This window comes from Amblyomma mixtum, chromosome 7 (assembly GCF_055824585.1).
Source record: "Amblyomma mixtum isolate Tamu chromosome 7, ASM5582458v1, whole genome shotgun sequence".
NCBI classification, from domain to species: Eukaryota; Metazoa; Arthropoda; class Arachnida; order Ixodida; family Ixodidae; genus Amblyomma; species Amblyomma mixtum.
This window is the reverse complement of record NC_143018.1, coordinates 50,471,559-50,482,227: the sequence shown is the minus strand read 5'-3', so window position 1 is coordinate 50,482,227 and position 10,669 is coordinate 50,471,559. Positions and strand designations below refer to the sequence as shown.

General features: G+C 48.3%; 1 protein-coding gene and 1 long non-coding RNA gene across 2 annotated transcripts in view; one reads left to right on the top strand and one right to left on the bottom strand.

Moving 5' to 3' along the window:
* Positions 1-358: 358 nt before the first annotated feature.
* LOC149336069 (uncharacterized) overlaps positions 359-10,669 on the bottom strand; it is a 44,399-nt gene continuing 34,088 nt past the window's right edge. Inside the window, exons 10-13 of the mRNA XM_089554073.1 lie at positions 6,951-7,080; positions 4,903-5,058; positions 3,376-3,495; positions 359-640 (exon numbers count right to left, since the gene is read on the bottom strand). Of these exons, the coding sequence (XP_089410199.1) occupies positions 482-640; positions 3,376-3,495; positions 4,903-5,058; positions 6,951-7,080 (565 nt within the window). The 3' untranslated portion in view covers positions 359-481. The remainder of the gene's footprint in view (positions 641-3,375; positions 3,496-4,902; positions 5,059-6,950; positions 7,081-10,669) is intronic.
* Positions 8,525-9,949, top strand: LOC149336070 (uncharacterized). The gene is made up of 5 exons (XR_016284552.1): positions 8,525-8,791; positions 9,383-9,444; positions 9,509-9,583; positions 9,645-9,701; positions 9,835-9,949. It is a non-coding gene; the product is annotated as an uncharacterized LOC149336070 (long non-coding RNA).

Here is a 10,669-nt window from a genome sequence, read left to right as displayed (position 1 = left end):
TATTTTCATACGATGCAGCCAATTTTGTCGAGCCGCAGCGACAAGGGCAATCTAGTTTTCGAAATTATTAAAACTGATATGGCTACTACTAACGACCAGCTACAAATCTCTAATTGCAACTAGGCGCCTAACCCTACTAGTTAAAAAGTTTATTAAAATTTTGGTGCAGCAAACCGGTGTCCGCCCACGTTTCTAATACCATGCCGCAAAAGTCGTATTTTTAGCCCAAAATGCCGATTTTGAAAATTTTTGAAAGTGTTCGCTGAAGCACCCAGGATATTAGTTGCAGATAAAGTTGCAGGCTGCGGCGTAGTATTTATGTAAATTCCGTGTCGAAGAGTTGTAACTAAATCCACCGTGCACGCAGAATGAAAAGTTTATAAATGACAGTGAGCAGTATATGGTATAAAAATACGGATATAGGAAAGCAGGAACACAATGCGAACTATGACATGCAATGTGGTTCCTCAGGTCATCTCAATCAGGGCAGTTCGACGTTGCGTCCAGGTCTGCTCCAGGCCACGGCCCAGGCGAGCGGAAACGCCTTTCTCTTGCAGTCCTTCGGGGTGGCGTCGTACTCGAGGTCGTCCAAGGCCCAGCCGAGCCGCTTACCCCGGTAGACCTCGAGCGATTGGCCGATCTGTAGTGTTAATTAAATAAGTTGAATTGTTTAGATTACAAAAAGATTGTTCGAATACAGCACTGCGGGATATGAAGCACGCCACAAAGTGGGGACACTAAAGTGAATTTTCAGCGCTTAATTAAGTCGGAATCCAGAGCTTTTTTAAAACGCGGACAAAACTTCGGGCTACCTCGTCGCTGAAATGCTTTGCAGGACTGGCGTAACATGTTTTACAATGGGTTACGTGTGTCATAGGCCTGCACAGGTCTCTCCATAAAGAGGAGGGGGGGGGGGGACTTAACTCGCCCTTTCATGTCTTCTGGGTAGCAGAGAGCAATATGGGATGGATCCCTCCTTTCACGCCCACTGGCCTTAATGATACAGTTCAGCGCATTATGGGACATAGCGTGAACGTTGAGTAACTTTTTCTTGAATAGAAAGCGAGCTCTGACAATTTTAACCTAGTATAGTATAGTGCGTCAGCATTGCATTATTAAATGAGCCATTGCCGCTATTATAGCGGGAGAACGCTCGCGGGAAATATGCTTTAGCTCGTTCGCGGAAACGTGCGAACGTCTTGTAGGCCATAGGCATGGAGAAAGAAAAACTAAGAGAGGCCGTGATGTCACTCTTCGCAAAGCCTTCCCGGAGTATAGTGTGCTGATTTCCGGAGAATGCGGTCGCGCTATCTGCATGGGGCAGCTCCCTCCACTCCCGTGACTCTCCGCCGCCCGCGGCCCAACGCTCTTGGCGAGCCGGCCGCCATGCCATGCTACCCCTTAGCATGCCAACGACGCGTCGCTATTTGCTCCGTAAGTAGGCTTAGAAAAGACACGTGACTTCCGCCACGCTTTTCGCAATGCATCTGGGATACATTGGGCCTATTTTTTCGTTTATTTCCTTCCTCTGTGGCCATAGGAGACGGGTAGTGCCACTTCCCCGCCTTCCAATACGTCACTGCAAGTGACCGAGTCTGCCGCTTCTTATTGGCCTCCTCGTTCTGCGGCAAGCACAAAGACGCGCAGAGTAGCTTCGAGGACACACTCGTTTCTGCTGCAGAAGAAGCTACACTTCCGCACTTTTCCTTCATTCCCGGTGAGGGCAAGGGTTGGCTTTACTGCTTTTCCTCACCCCCGTTGAGCGCCTGCGCCTACTGCCGGACTAACCGCAGACACGCGACCATTAATTAGTTTGTTAATTCCTTAAAATGGCCCCGGATTGGATGGGTTTTTTGGGTAGTTTTTGCTAAATAAAGAAGCACGGATTTGCTACCTATTAAAGTATAAATTTCACTTAGTTTCGGTTTCTGGATTCTACTCATGTATAAAGAACACCTCAAACCGAAAACACTTTCACAGGTGCCATACCAGAGCTAATGGATCAAATGTTTAGGGGAATTCCCCAAGGAGGAGCAGATTTGTAATAAGGGAGTAATTACTCATTGGCATTCACCCAAGCGCAGCCATACAGCTACAAAGGTTGGTTGGTTTATGTGGTTTAACGTCCCAAAGCGACTCAGGCTATGAGAGACGCCGTAGTGGAGGGCTCCGGAAATTTCGACCACCTGGGGTTCTTTACAGCTACAAAGGAAAGCTAACAGCTATCTCAGAAACTTCGTAGTTTGTAACTGTACGGCTGCGCTTGGGTGGATGCCAATGAGTATAATTACTCCCTTATTGCATACCACAGCTACCGTAAAACGCGAAAGTGACCTTATTAAAAAACATTTTTTTTCTGGCCTGCTTTCGTATTTCTTGCTTGAGATGGTTCTACGCGAGAGTTTTGATAACTTAGCACATTTTTATTGCTTCCATTTTTGTGGACACTGTGCCTTGGGTTCAAAGAATTGATATTGTGTGCAGGTCACGTCGAAAAATCTGAAAGCAGTGTCTGAGGCTGAAATACCCGGGAAATTTTCACTCGAGTGTTGTCGAGCCACGCGTTTGTCCCCCGTAGTGTTGTGGCCTGAATATACAGGGTGTTTCATGCATGTAAGACTTTCTGCAATTTTTAAAAATAAGCTATTTGAATTAGATGCGCGCTTCTTCTGGCATTGCATTGTCAGTGGTGTAGTACATCATAATGCAGCTAAGACGTGCTAACTAGCAGGCTGGTTAACCAATATTTAATAGTTAACTTTTAAACTATTACCGTTGGGCTCCTTAATTATTGAGAGGCATATGTAGTCCACCGTAAGTAATACCCATATTAGTTTTTAGAATTTCGAAAACGCGGTTACCTTTGGCGCTGTGGCCCAACAGATTTCGCCTACATCGCGCCAAAATACATGCGGTTTGAGAAGCTTGCAGGCAAAGCAACCTCTCCAGTGAACCTAACTCGTCGAGATAGCCAAAATTTGTTGGGCCACAGCGCCGAGGATAATCGCGTTCTCGAAATTCTAAAAACGGATATGGACATTACTTAAAGTGGGCTACATGCCTCTCAATAATTAAGGAGCCCAACGGTAATAGTTTAAAAGTTAACTATTAAATATTGGTTAACCAGCCTGCTAGTTAGCACGTCTTAGCTGCATTATGATGTACTACACCACTGACAATGCTATGCCAGAAAAAGCGCGCATCTAATTCAAATAGCTTATTTTTAAAAATTGCAGAAAGTCATAGGTGAAACACCCTGTATGTATGCCGCGCATGGATGCGGCCACCATACGCATGCGGCCATCACTGAAACTGCCACGTACGCCGAATAGATATATACGTATGGTCGCACCGTCGTGACATATTCATGCTCACCTTCCACTTGACGGTGGAATTATCGTCGTAGGTAGACACCTCCCACATAGAGAAGCCCTCCGTGTTTACGGACGACACCATCTCCTTCCCGAAAATCTTGGTGTCGTAGGACCAGCAGTACTGGAAGAAGAAAAAAAACTTTAAACCCGCCTTGCAGAGTTTTCTAGTTCCAGCCATACACGCCTTCGGGCCATATATGGCCACATGTGGTAGTACATCCTATAGAGAGTATTTCGCTTTCTCCCACAGTACTTTTTCAAGTTTTTTTTTTTGTTTTACCAATAGATGGCGAATGTCGTACTGCAAGTCGCCTGTTTGCCTCTATGAGTCCTCCACTTCGAGGTGAGCTTGAATTAAATAGTTGTAGAGTCGTCGTGAAAATTTTCATGTGAGCCGCGCATATGGAATTTCGTGAATACGGAGTCTTTATATGATACGGACATACACCGAAATATGATTTCGGTACGGTTTCCAAATGCCGTTCGTGTGGTTTTCTTATCAATTTGGGAAAGCGCCACATGGCTAACATGCTTGGTTTCACCCCCCCCCCCCCCCCCCACCCCTTTTTTTTTCGGCTAGCATTTTACTCCTGAAAAGATGAGCACCAGTCCATTCGAAAACTGGCGCGTATATACCCGTTTGCACTTGTAATCGAACATCGCACCAGATAGAGCCACACGACTGACCACTGCCCCGTGTACAAGACATCACGTGACGTCCAGCTTCCGCTCCATGAGGTTCGCGCCGGGCCCACAGTTGACCGCAGCACGGCGAAAGACCATGCGCATGTCTGATCTGCTTACAGCCACACGGGAAGGTGAAAATCGAAGCTGGCGGAAGGAATAAGTGTATTAGGCATGCACGCGGATTTTCTCCGTGCACAGGTCAGGCGCGACCTCACAACGCGGAAGTGGCTTGTCATGTGGCGCCTTGTCCGCAAGCAAACATATCGTACTATGAATCCACCGTTACGATGCGGATTCTCAAACTACCAGGCCGCCGCTGCGGTTTTGAAACGACTCCCAGAAAAAAAAAAAAGCACATGGCGCGCCCTCAGGCGGCGTCGTCGAAGTCGTTCCTCAGTTCATCCTGTTCAAGCAGTCAGCCTCTCTGGGGGTGACATTATTACGCGGAGTTTTCGGCTATTTATACTGCACAAAATCAAGAGGAATAAATGGGCTTGGGCAGGGCATGTAACGCGAAGGCAAGCGTAGCAGGGGGCGCCAGAAATTTAGGTAGGCATGGATGAGATTAAGAAGTTTGCTGGGATATGGTGGCCGCAGCTGGCAAAGGACAAGGTAAATCGGAGAGACATGGGAGAGGCTTTTGCCCTGCAGTGAGCGTAGTCAGGCTGATGATGATGATGATACTGCACCGACGCGAAGCCATTTACTCCAATGAGGTTCGCACACAGCTATTGCAGTAAGGTAAACCTCGAGCACCAACTAAAGCGTTCCCTTTAAAGCTGGTCGTAGCTGTAAGCGTCACAGCCGCAGTCACTGGAAGAAACTGGTCTCGGACGCATACCGATTGGTAAGCCCTCGCTTCTTCCATCCTGTTGCAGGGCTCCCCGGCGGTCCACGACTTTGGAATCTCGTAGCGGAGGTACCGTGCACTGAACGAGACGAGCAGGGTCAGGTTCTCATGCAGGTCTGCCAGCGACGCCATGGCCAGGGACTCGTTCTGCGCATGCGCGCGGGGGGACTCCCAACACTCACTCGCAGGTCTAAGAAAGCAGCGCTCGTTTACAGGTTCCAGGAAAGAGATTTCCGTACAGTTTTGAACATTTTCCTTGAACCATTCGTTTACAGTGATAACTATGTGGGGCTTCTTTTTCGGGTTGCACGGCACCGCAGTGGCATTAGTCGCGGAGGACTCCCAAGTTCACTTACTGGCCGGTGATGATGATGTATACCGCCATCTTCGGACTATAGTCTGCACCCGAAGCATAATGTGCAGAACTGAATTGACAACTTGCAAAATCCTTTGTGAGCTTTCCCGCAAAACTTTTTTCCATAACCCTCGGTTCACTGACTGCACTTTCACACCATGCTGTGCACACAAAACAGAAAGGTACGAGGAATAAGTCGTCCTCCAGTGACATCTCTTTGGAACTTGTGTAGCAAGAACAGCTTCTAACTGATTTTATTCATTACGGATAAGCTTGGAACAGGTACTGTTGAGGAGAAAACATTACTGTACCCTTCCGACAACTGCCCTCTACTGCAATCCCGAAAACAGGTGGCAACCATCCGGTGTTCAGTGGCAACCATCCGGTGTTCAGGCTCACGCAGATTACGGTGCGCGAACCTTCCTTTTGGGGGAAAAAAATACAACGGAGTGTGACTGGCCTGGCACATCTCTCCTCGCGATAACCTCTTATAATGCCTGATAGGGGAAGAAAAAATGCGTCGTCGGTCATAAAGTTAGCCCATTGGCGGAAGGGAAGCGACGTCAGCAGATCCGAAGTGACATCACTTTGGTAAAGATATCAAGAGCTTCTATGGTTGGATACAACTCAAGTCTGCAGTGAAGCTCCGCCACACTCAGCGCCGGCGAACAGAATTCTTCCGCGACAGAAAAAAAAAGAAGACCGCTGCTTAAGCTCTTCTTGTTACCTAAGCAAGAAACTAACCACGAGACGAAATTATAATCTCAAGAATTTTGATGCTTCTGGCTTGTTTGATGAAGTCAAAAATTAAAAAAAATGATTTTGTTCACTGCTGTGAATAACTTGGGATTGGCAAGCGAACTAATACAGGATGCCGCGGATCATGGCCCACTATTACCAGACGCTGTTTCTTTCTTTTTTTTAAAGCGAGAGCTCCACTAAGCCATGTTTCGCCAAGGTCATTTGCGTGTTGCAGTTCGACCATCAGCAGCAGGAGCGCCAGAGAAGGTTAAGCACACAAGTAAAGGGAATAGAGGTACTCGTTATGGCATACGTGATGGAAGCCAACAGCCACCGAAACCAAGGAACATAGGGGCGCTAAATTCAGAGCTCGAGGGGACAGACGTCACTAGGTAGGATCACCAGACATGGAGGAAGGAAAACTCTGGAGAGGCCCTCGCTATCCCAGCTGCACGCCAATAGGTGTGCCGGAAGTTACGCGCTTTCGCAAGGACTGCTGGGAGTCTTTAGCCACTGGCGCAGCCAATGATAACTATGGGCGCAGCGACGTCGTCTGCCGCATCGTCTGCTGCGCATGCACAAGCGCGCTGAGACGCCGGCCAAGTAAGGGGGACGCAGGGGGGAACCGGCTTCAAAAGATGTGACGTAACCGCCTATCCTCAGTTCTTTCCTTTCTCCATGTCACCATACCTGAAGTGACGTCACTTGTGCCCAATAGACATTGAAACTCCTGTGGACGTCCAAGGCAGTTCCAGTGCCCATTGGGTGATAAAGGCATCGGCAGCTTCTACTGCTATCTTATTGCCAACACATAATGTAATTAGGTGTCCCTACGATTTTTTTTTGGTTATGACATATGCACGGCGCCGGCAGCGACGCGTTTTAGCGTGGGGAAAGCCCCTCGTATGGTGTTTTTGCACAGGGGTGCAACAAACGAACTGACCATGACGGGCACCTCTACGTTGGACATCGGCTCCGTCCGGTAGAACGTCGTCGGGCCCAGCACCAGGCATGGCTGTGTGCCCTCCGCCGGAAGTTGCGTGCGCAGAAGCAGCAAGTCGACAGGCAGCGCCCTGCGCTCAGAATAAAGGGCGCCAGTTAGGTGGCTGTATCGAAGGTGGCGGGGGGTAGAACAGGGACATTCGTGAACAATGCATAATCAGCAGAGCCACAAACTCTGGGTGTAACGAATTATTGCGCCTTTTCTGCTACGTCTCACTTCTCGAGGGAGCAACCATGGAAATCCATGTTTTTTGTCAAGGATATATCTCGGTCCACTGCATGGTCTACTTCACCCACCTCTTCAACGCTCTCCTGGACAACAGGAGAGCGTTGTCTCCCCCCCCCCCCCCCCCCACACACACACACAGTTGCCTCTATAGACCTTTCCACAAATTGCAGCGCCGCGCCATCCCCTAGCGGATCCGCGCAAAGCATGATGGGAGAAAGGAGCGGTCGCCGCCCGCGTCGTCTGCTGTCAAGCGTGTTGCTGTGTTGTGCCGCCGTGCTCAGGCGTTGTGCGTCTTCTCGTGCGCGCTGTAAATGTTGCAGCGCACTGCTGTGGTGGTTATCTCTTAGTCTTTCTGCAATTATGTGGGGATTTTTTTAGAGATTCAACATGTCTGCAGATTAGAATCGCGGTGTCGGTCAAAGGTGCTGCGTGCCCGGCTGTAGTAACAACACGAGAAAGGACATCAACATTTCATACCACGTATTCCCCAAGGACAAGAAGCTGAAGCTAGAATGGGTGCGCAGGATAAATCGGCAACGTTCGCAAGGGCGATTTACCCTGTGGAAGCCTTCGAAACACCACAAAATATGTGGTACGCATTTCAACATTAGCGGGCGCAAGGGATACATGGATCGTCTCTCCACGATCTTTCCACACCGAGTGTATGCGGAACGGACGCCTGCTGTGATTACGCAGAGCAATGGGCACATGCGAACCTCCAACTTCGGCTGGTGACCGGGGCAGAGGGCGTCGCGACTAGGTACGGCCCCAGTCAACCACGGATATCCGTAGTACGTACGATTAAGATCCGAATCTCCAGTGCCAGGTGGGGATGTCCGTAGGGCATGCCTACGGACGTCCATATCCGGACATACGCATCGGAGATTCGGAGTATGTCCGAAGGACGTTCGCTATCGGATGGCTGGCGGATATCCGCGGACGGATGTCCGACGGGTATCCGTGAATATGCCTGTAGGGATGTGAACTTACGACGTCACATACATATTTTGTTTTTCCTCACATAAAAAAAATGAAAAGAAATTCTATTTTGCAAACGACAAATTCAGCCGATCAAATTTTTATACCGACAATTAGTTGCATATTCGGATTAATCAATTAAATCGCTCGAATATGGTGCTGATATGAAAGAACCTGAATTCTTCCAGCATTCCGCCGAGGTAACCGAGGCATGCTGCCTTCCATGAAAACTAAACTCCTACCAGAAGCCGCGGCAGGACAACAGGCCTTAAAGTCGATCCAATCCAATCCGTCAGCCACCAGTTCCTGCGTGGGCGGCACCGTGCACAACAGCGACAACAGCGCATTCTTTGCGTAGTTTTTCGTGGCATCATGTTTCTTTCGACCTTTATTTTTGCTACAGTATGCGGTTTGTTTGTTCTGCGGTTGCTTGGCTGTGCTATAAATGTGATCAATCACCTATGCGCTCGACAAGACCTTCTGCACCAGAAGCTTTCGTGCAATAGCCCGGACGTCGTACTGCACCCGACTCTTTGTTGCCTCGGATGAAAGAAGCGGCGTGTTATAACTTGCAAGTAAGTAACTGTGCTTGAAGATTACCTTGATGATGTTGCCGTGGGATGAGCAAAATGCTGTAGCATATTATACTCACTTGCACAACTTAATTGTTTGCACTGGAGTGGAAGTTACAAGTACGATGCGGTAGCTGCCGCAAACGTGTTTGCCCGCGTACGCGAGCCTGTCGCGAAGCTCCGTAAGCCAGTGCATCGCGCCTCTCTCGTTCTACACTACGAAAAAAATTGAGACGAGGTGTACACATGCATGGTGTGAATCTTAAGGCAGTTGTACGTAAGTTCTTAATAGCGATAAAACAGAACGCACGAAAAGGATAATGTCGGGGCTGTATGTGTTTTGCAGTGATTCGCGACTGATTTCTTATTTTCTTACTGTCTTTGCGGTGTGTATGTGGCCCGCCTGCGGAGTGTATTGGTGCCTAAATAATGTCATGCCATGGAAAGTGCAGGTAGGTTGAAAATAATGTAAAATTCGTCTACCTTCACAGCTTATCGACTTGTTTCAACATTAGGCTTGTCAAATGGATGTTTCCAGCCATCTACAGCACAGTAATTTGCGCTGAAATTAATTTTTCATCTTTTTCCTTGCAGCGTGTATGTGGACAGCTCGTGCAATTGATTGTTGCAAATGTGCCACATCGTAGTGTCAACAGGTATGTATTAGTTGCAGTGTAAGTCCATGTTGCCCACTCACAACCTGTCCACTTGTTCCCTCAGGGTTGCTGCACGGACGTCGCCAGCCCATTCAGAGCAACCGTGTTGTAGCTTGCGCTGCAGAGCATTGGTCTACATGTAAGTTCGAAGTGTGTTGAAATTATCAGCTCCCCTCATGCACTCATCTTTTCCTTTGCAGCACGTGTGTGGACATTTCGTGCAATTGATGGCTGCGAATGTGTGACATAGTCAGCAGGTATGTTTTGCTATGGTATTTTTTATTATGATCTTCAGTGGCAGTATCTTGAATTGCAAAAATCATGTACCCTTTCAGTGACAGTATTTTTGCATTTTTGTTTGTTTTCTTGGGAAAACCTTTTTTACAACAGATTCAACATGAGAATACAACCTGCATACAGTAACCCGTCCTATTGCATGGGACCTCTTCCAGCGTCAAGCGTGAAGAATGCCTCTTGAAGGTTGAAAGCATGCATTAATGCCTTTAATAAAATTGATTTTAAGACAACTTGCGTTGTGTTTGGTTGCTTCCTATAGGCATATGCATTTGATGTACGATGAGGCCTGTGCCTGATATAAAACACTTTGTGGGCTTGTATATAAACTCATTTAGTATATGACAGTTATATTAGTGGCTGCAGTCACAAAGGCCTGCAACATGCCAATGTCCTCTTTAGGTCCGCGGCGGATATCCGCGGATATCCGTATCGGATGTCCGTGGGAGATCTTTCCAGTTACAAATGTACCTCCGTCGGACGTCCCTCGGAGATCCGTCGGAGGTCGGCGGATCTCCCACGGATATCCGTACATCCGTTAAGGGACGTACATCGTACGTCCGCTGGACGTACAGTGGTTGATTGCGGCCAGAACGCCACAACCGGCAGCCTGAAGGCCGCCCACAATGCCGCTGCATAATTTTCGTTTTTTTGGGGGGGGCTTTAATGAATAAAGTTATTCACCACCACCATGGGCACATAAGCGGCGAGGGCTCTGTGTATACATGTATTGGGAGAACGCCGGTCTTTGCGTCTGCTGGTGCTCGGCTGGTTATCCGTGGCCACGGAACGCAACATCCGACTGTGTCACGCTTACTGTGTCAACCAAGTGTGTCATGTTTAGCAAATAGCTCGTGTTCTGTCTAAGGGAGTGCTTGAAGATTATATATTACAGCAGTGAACATTTCCCGCGTTAGCATGAAATTTCCCC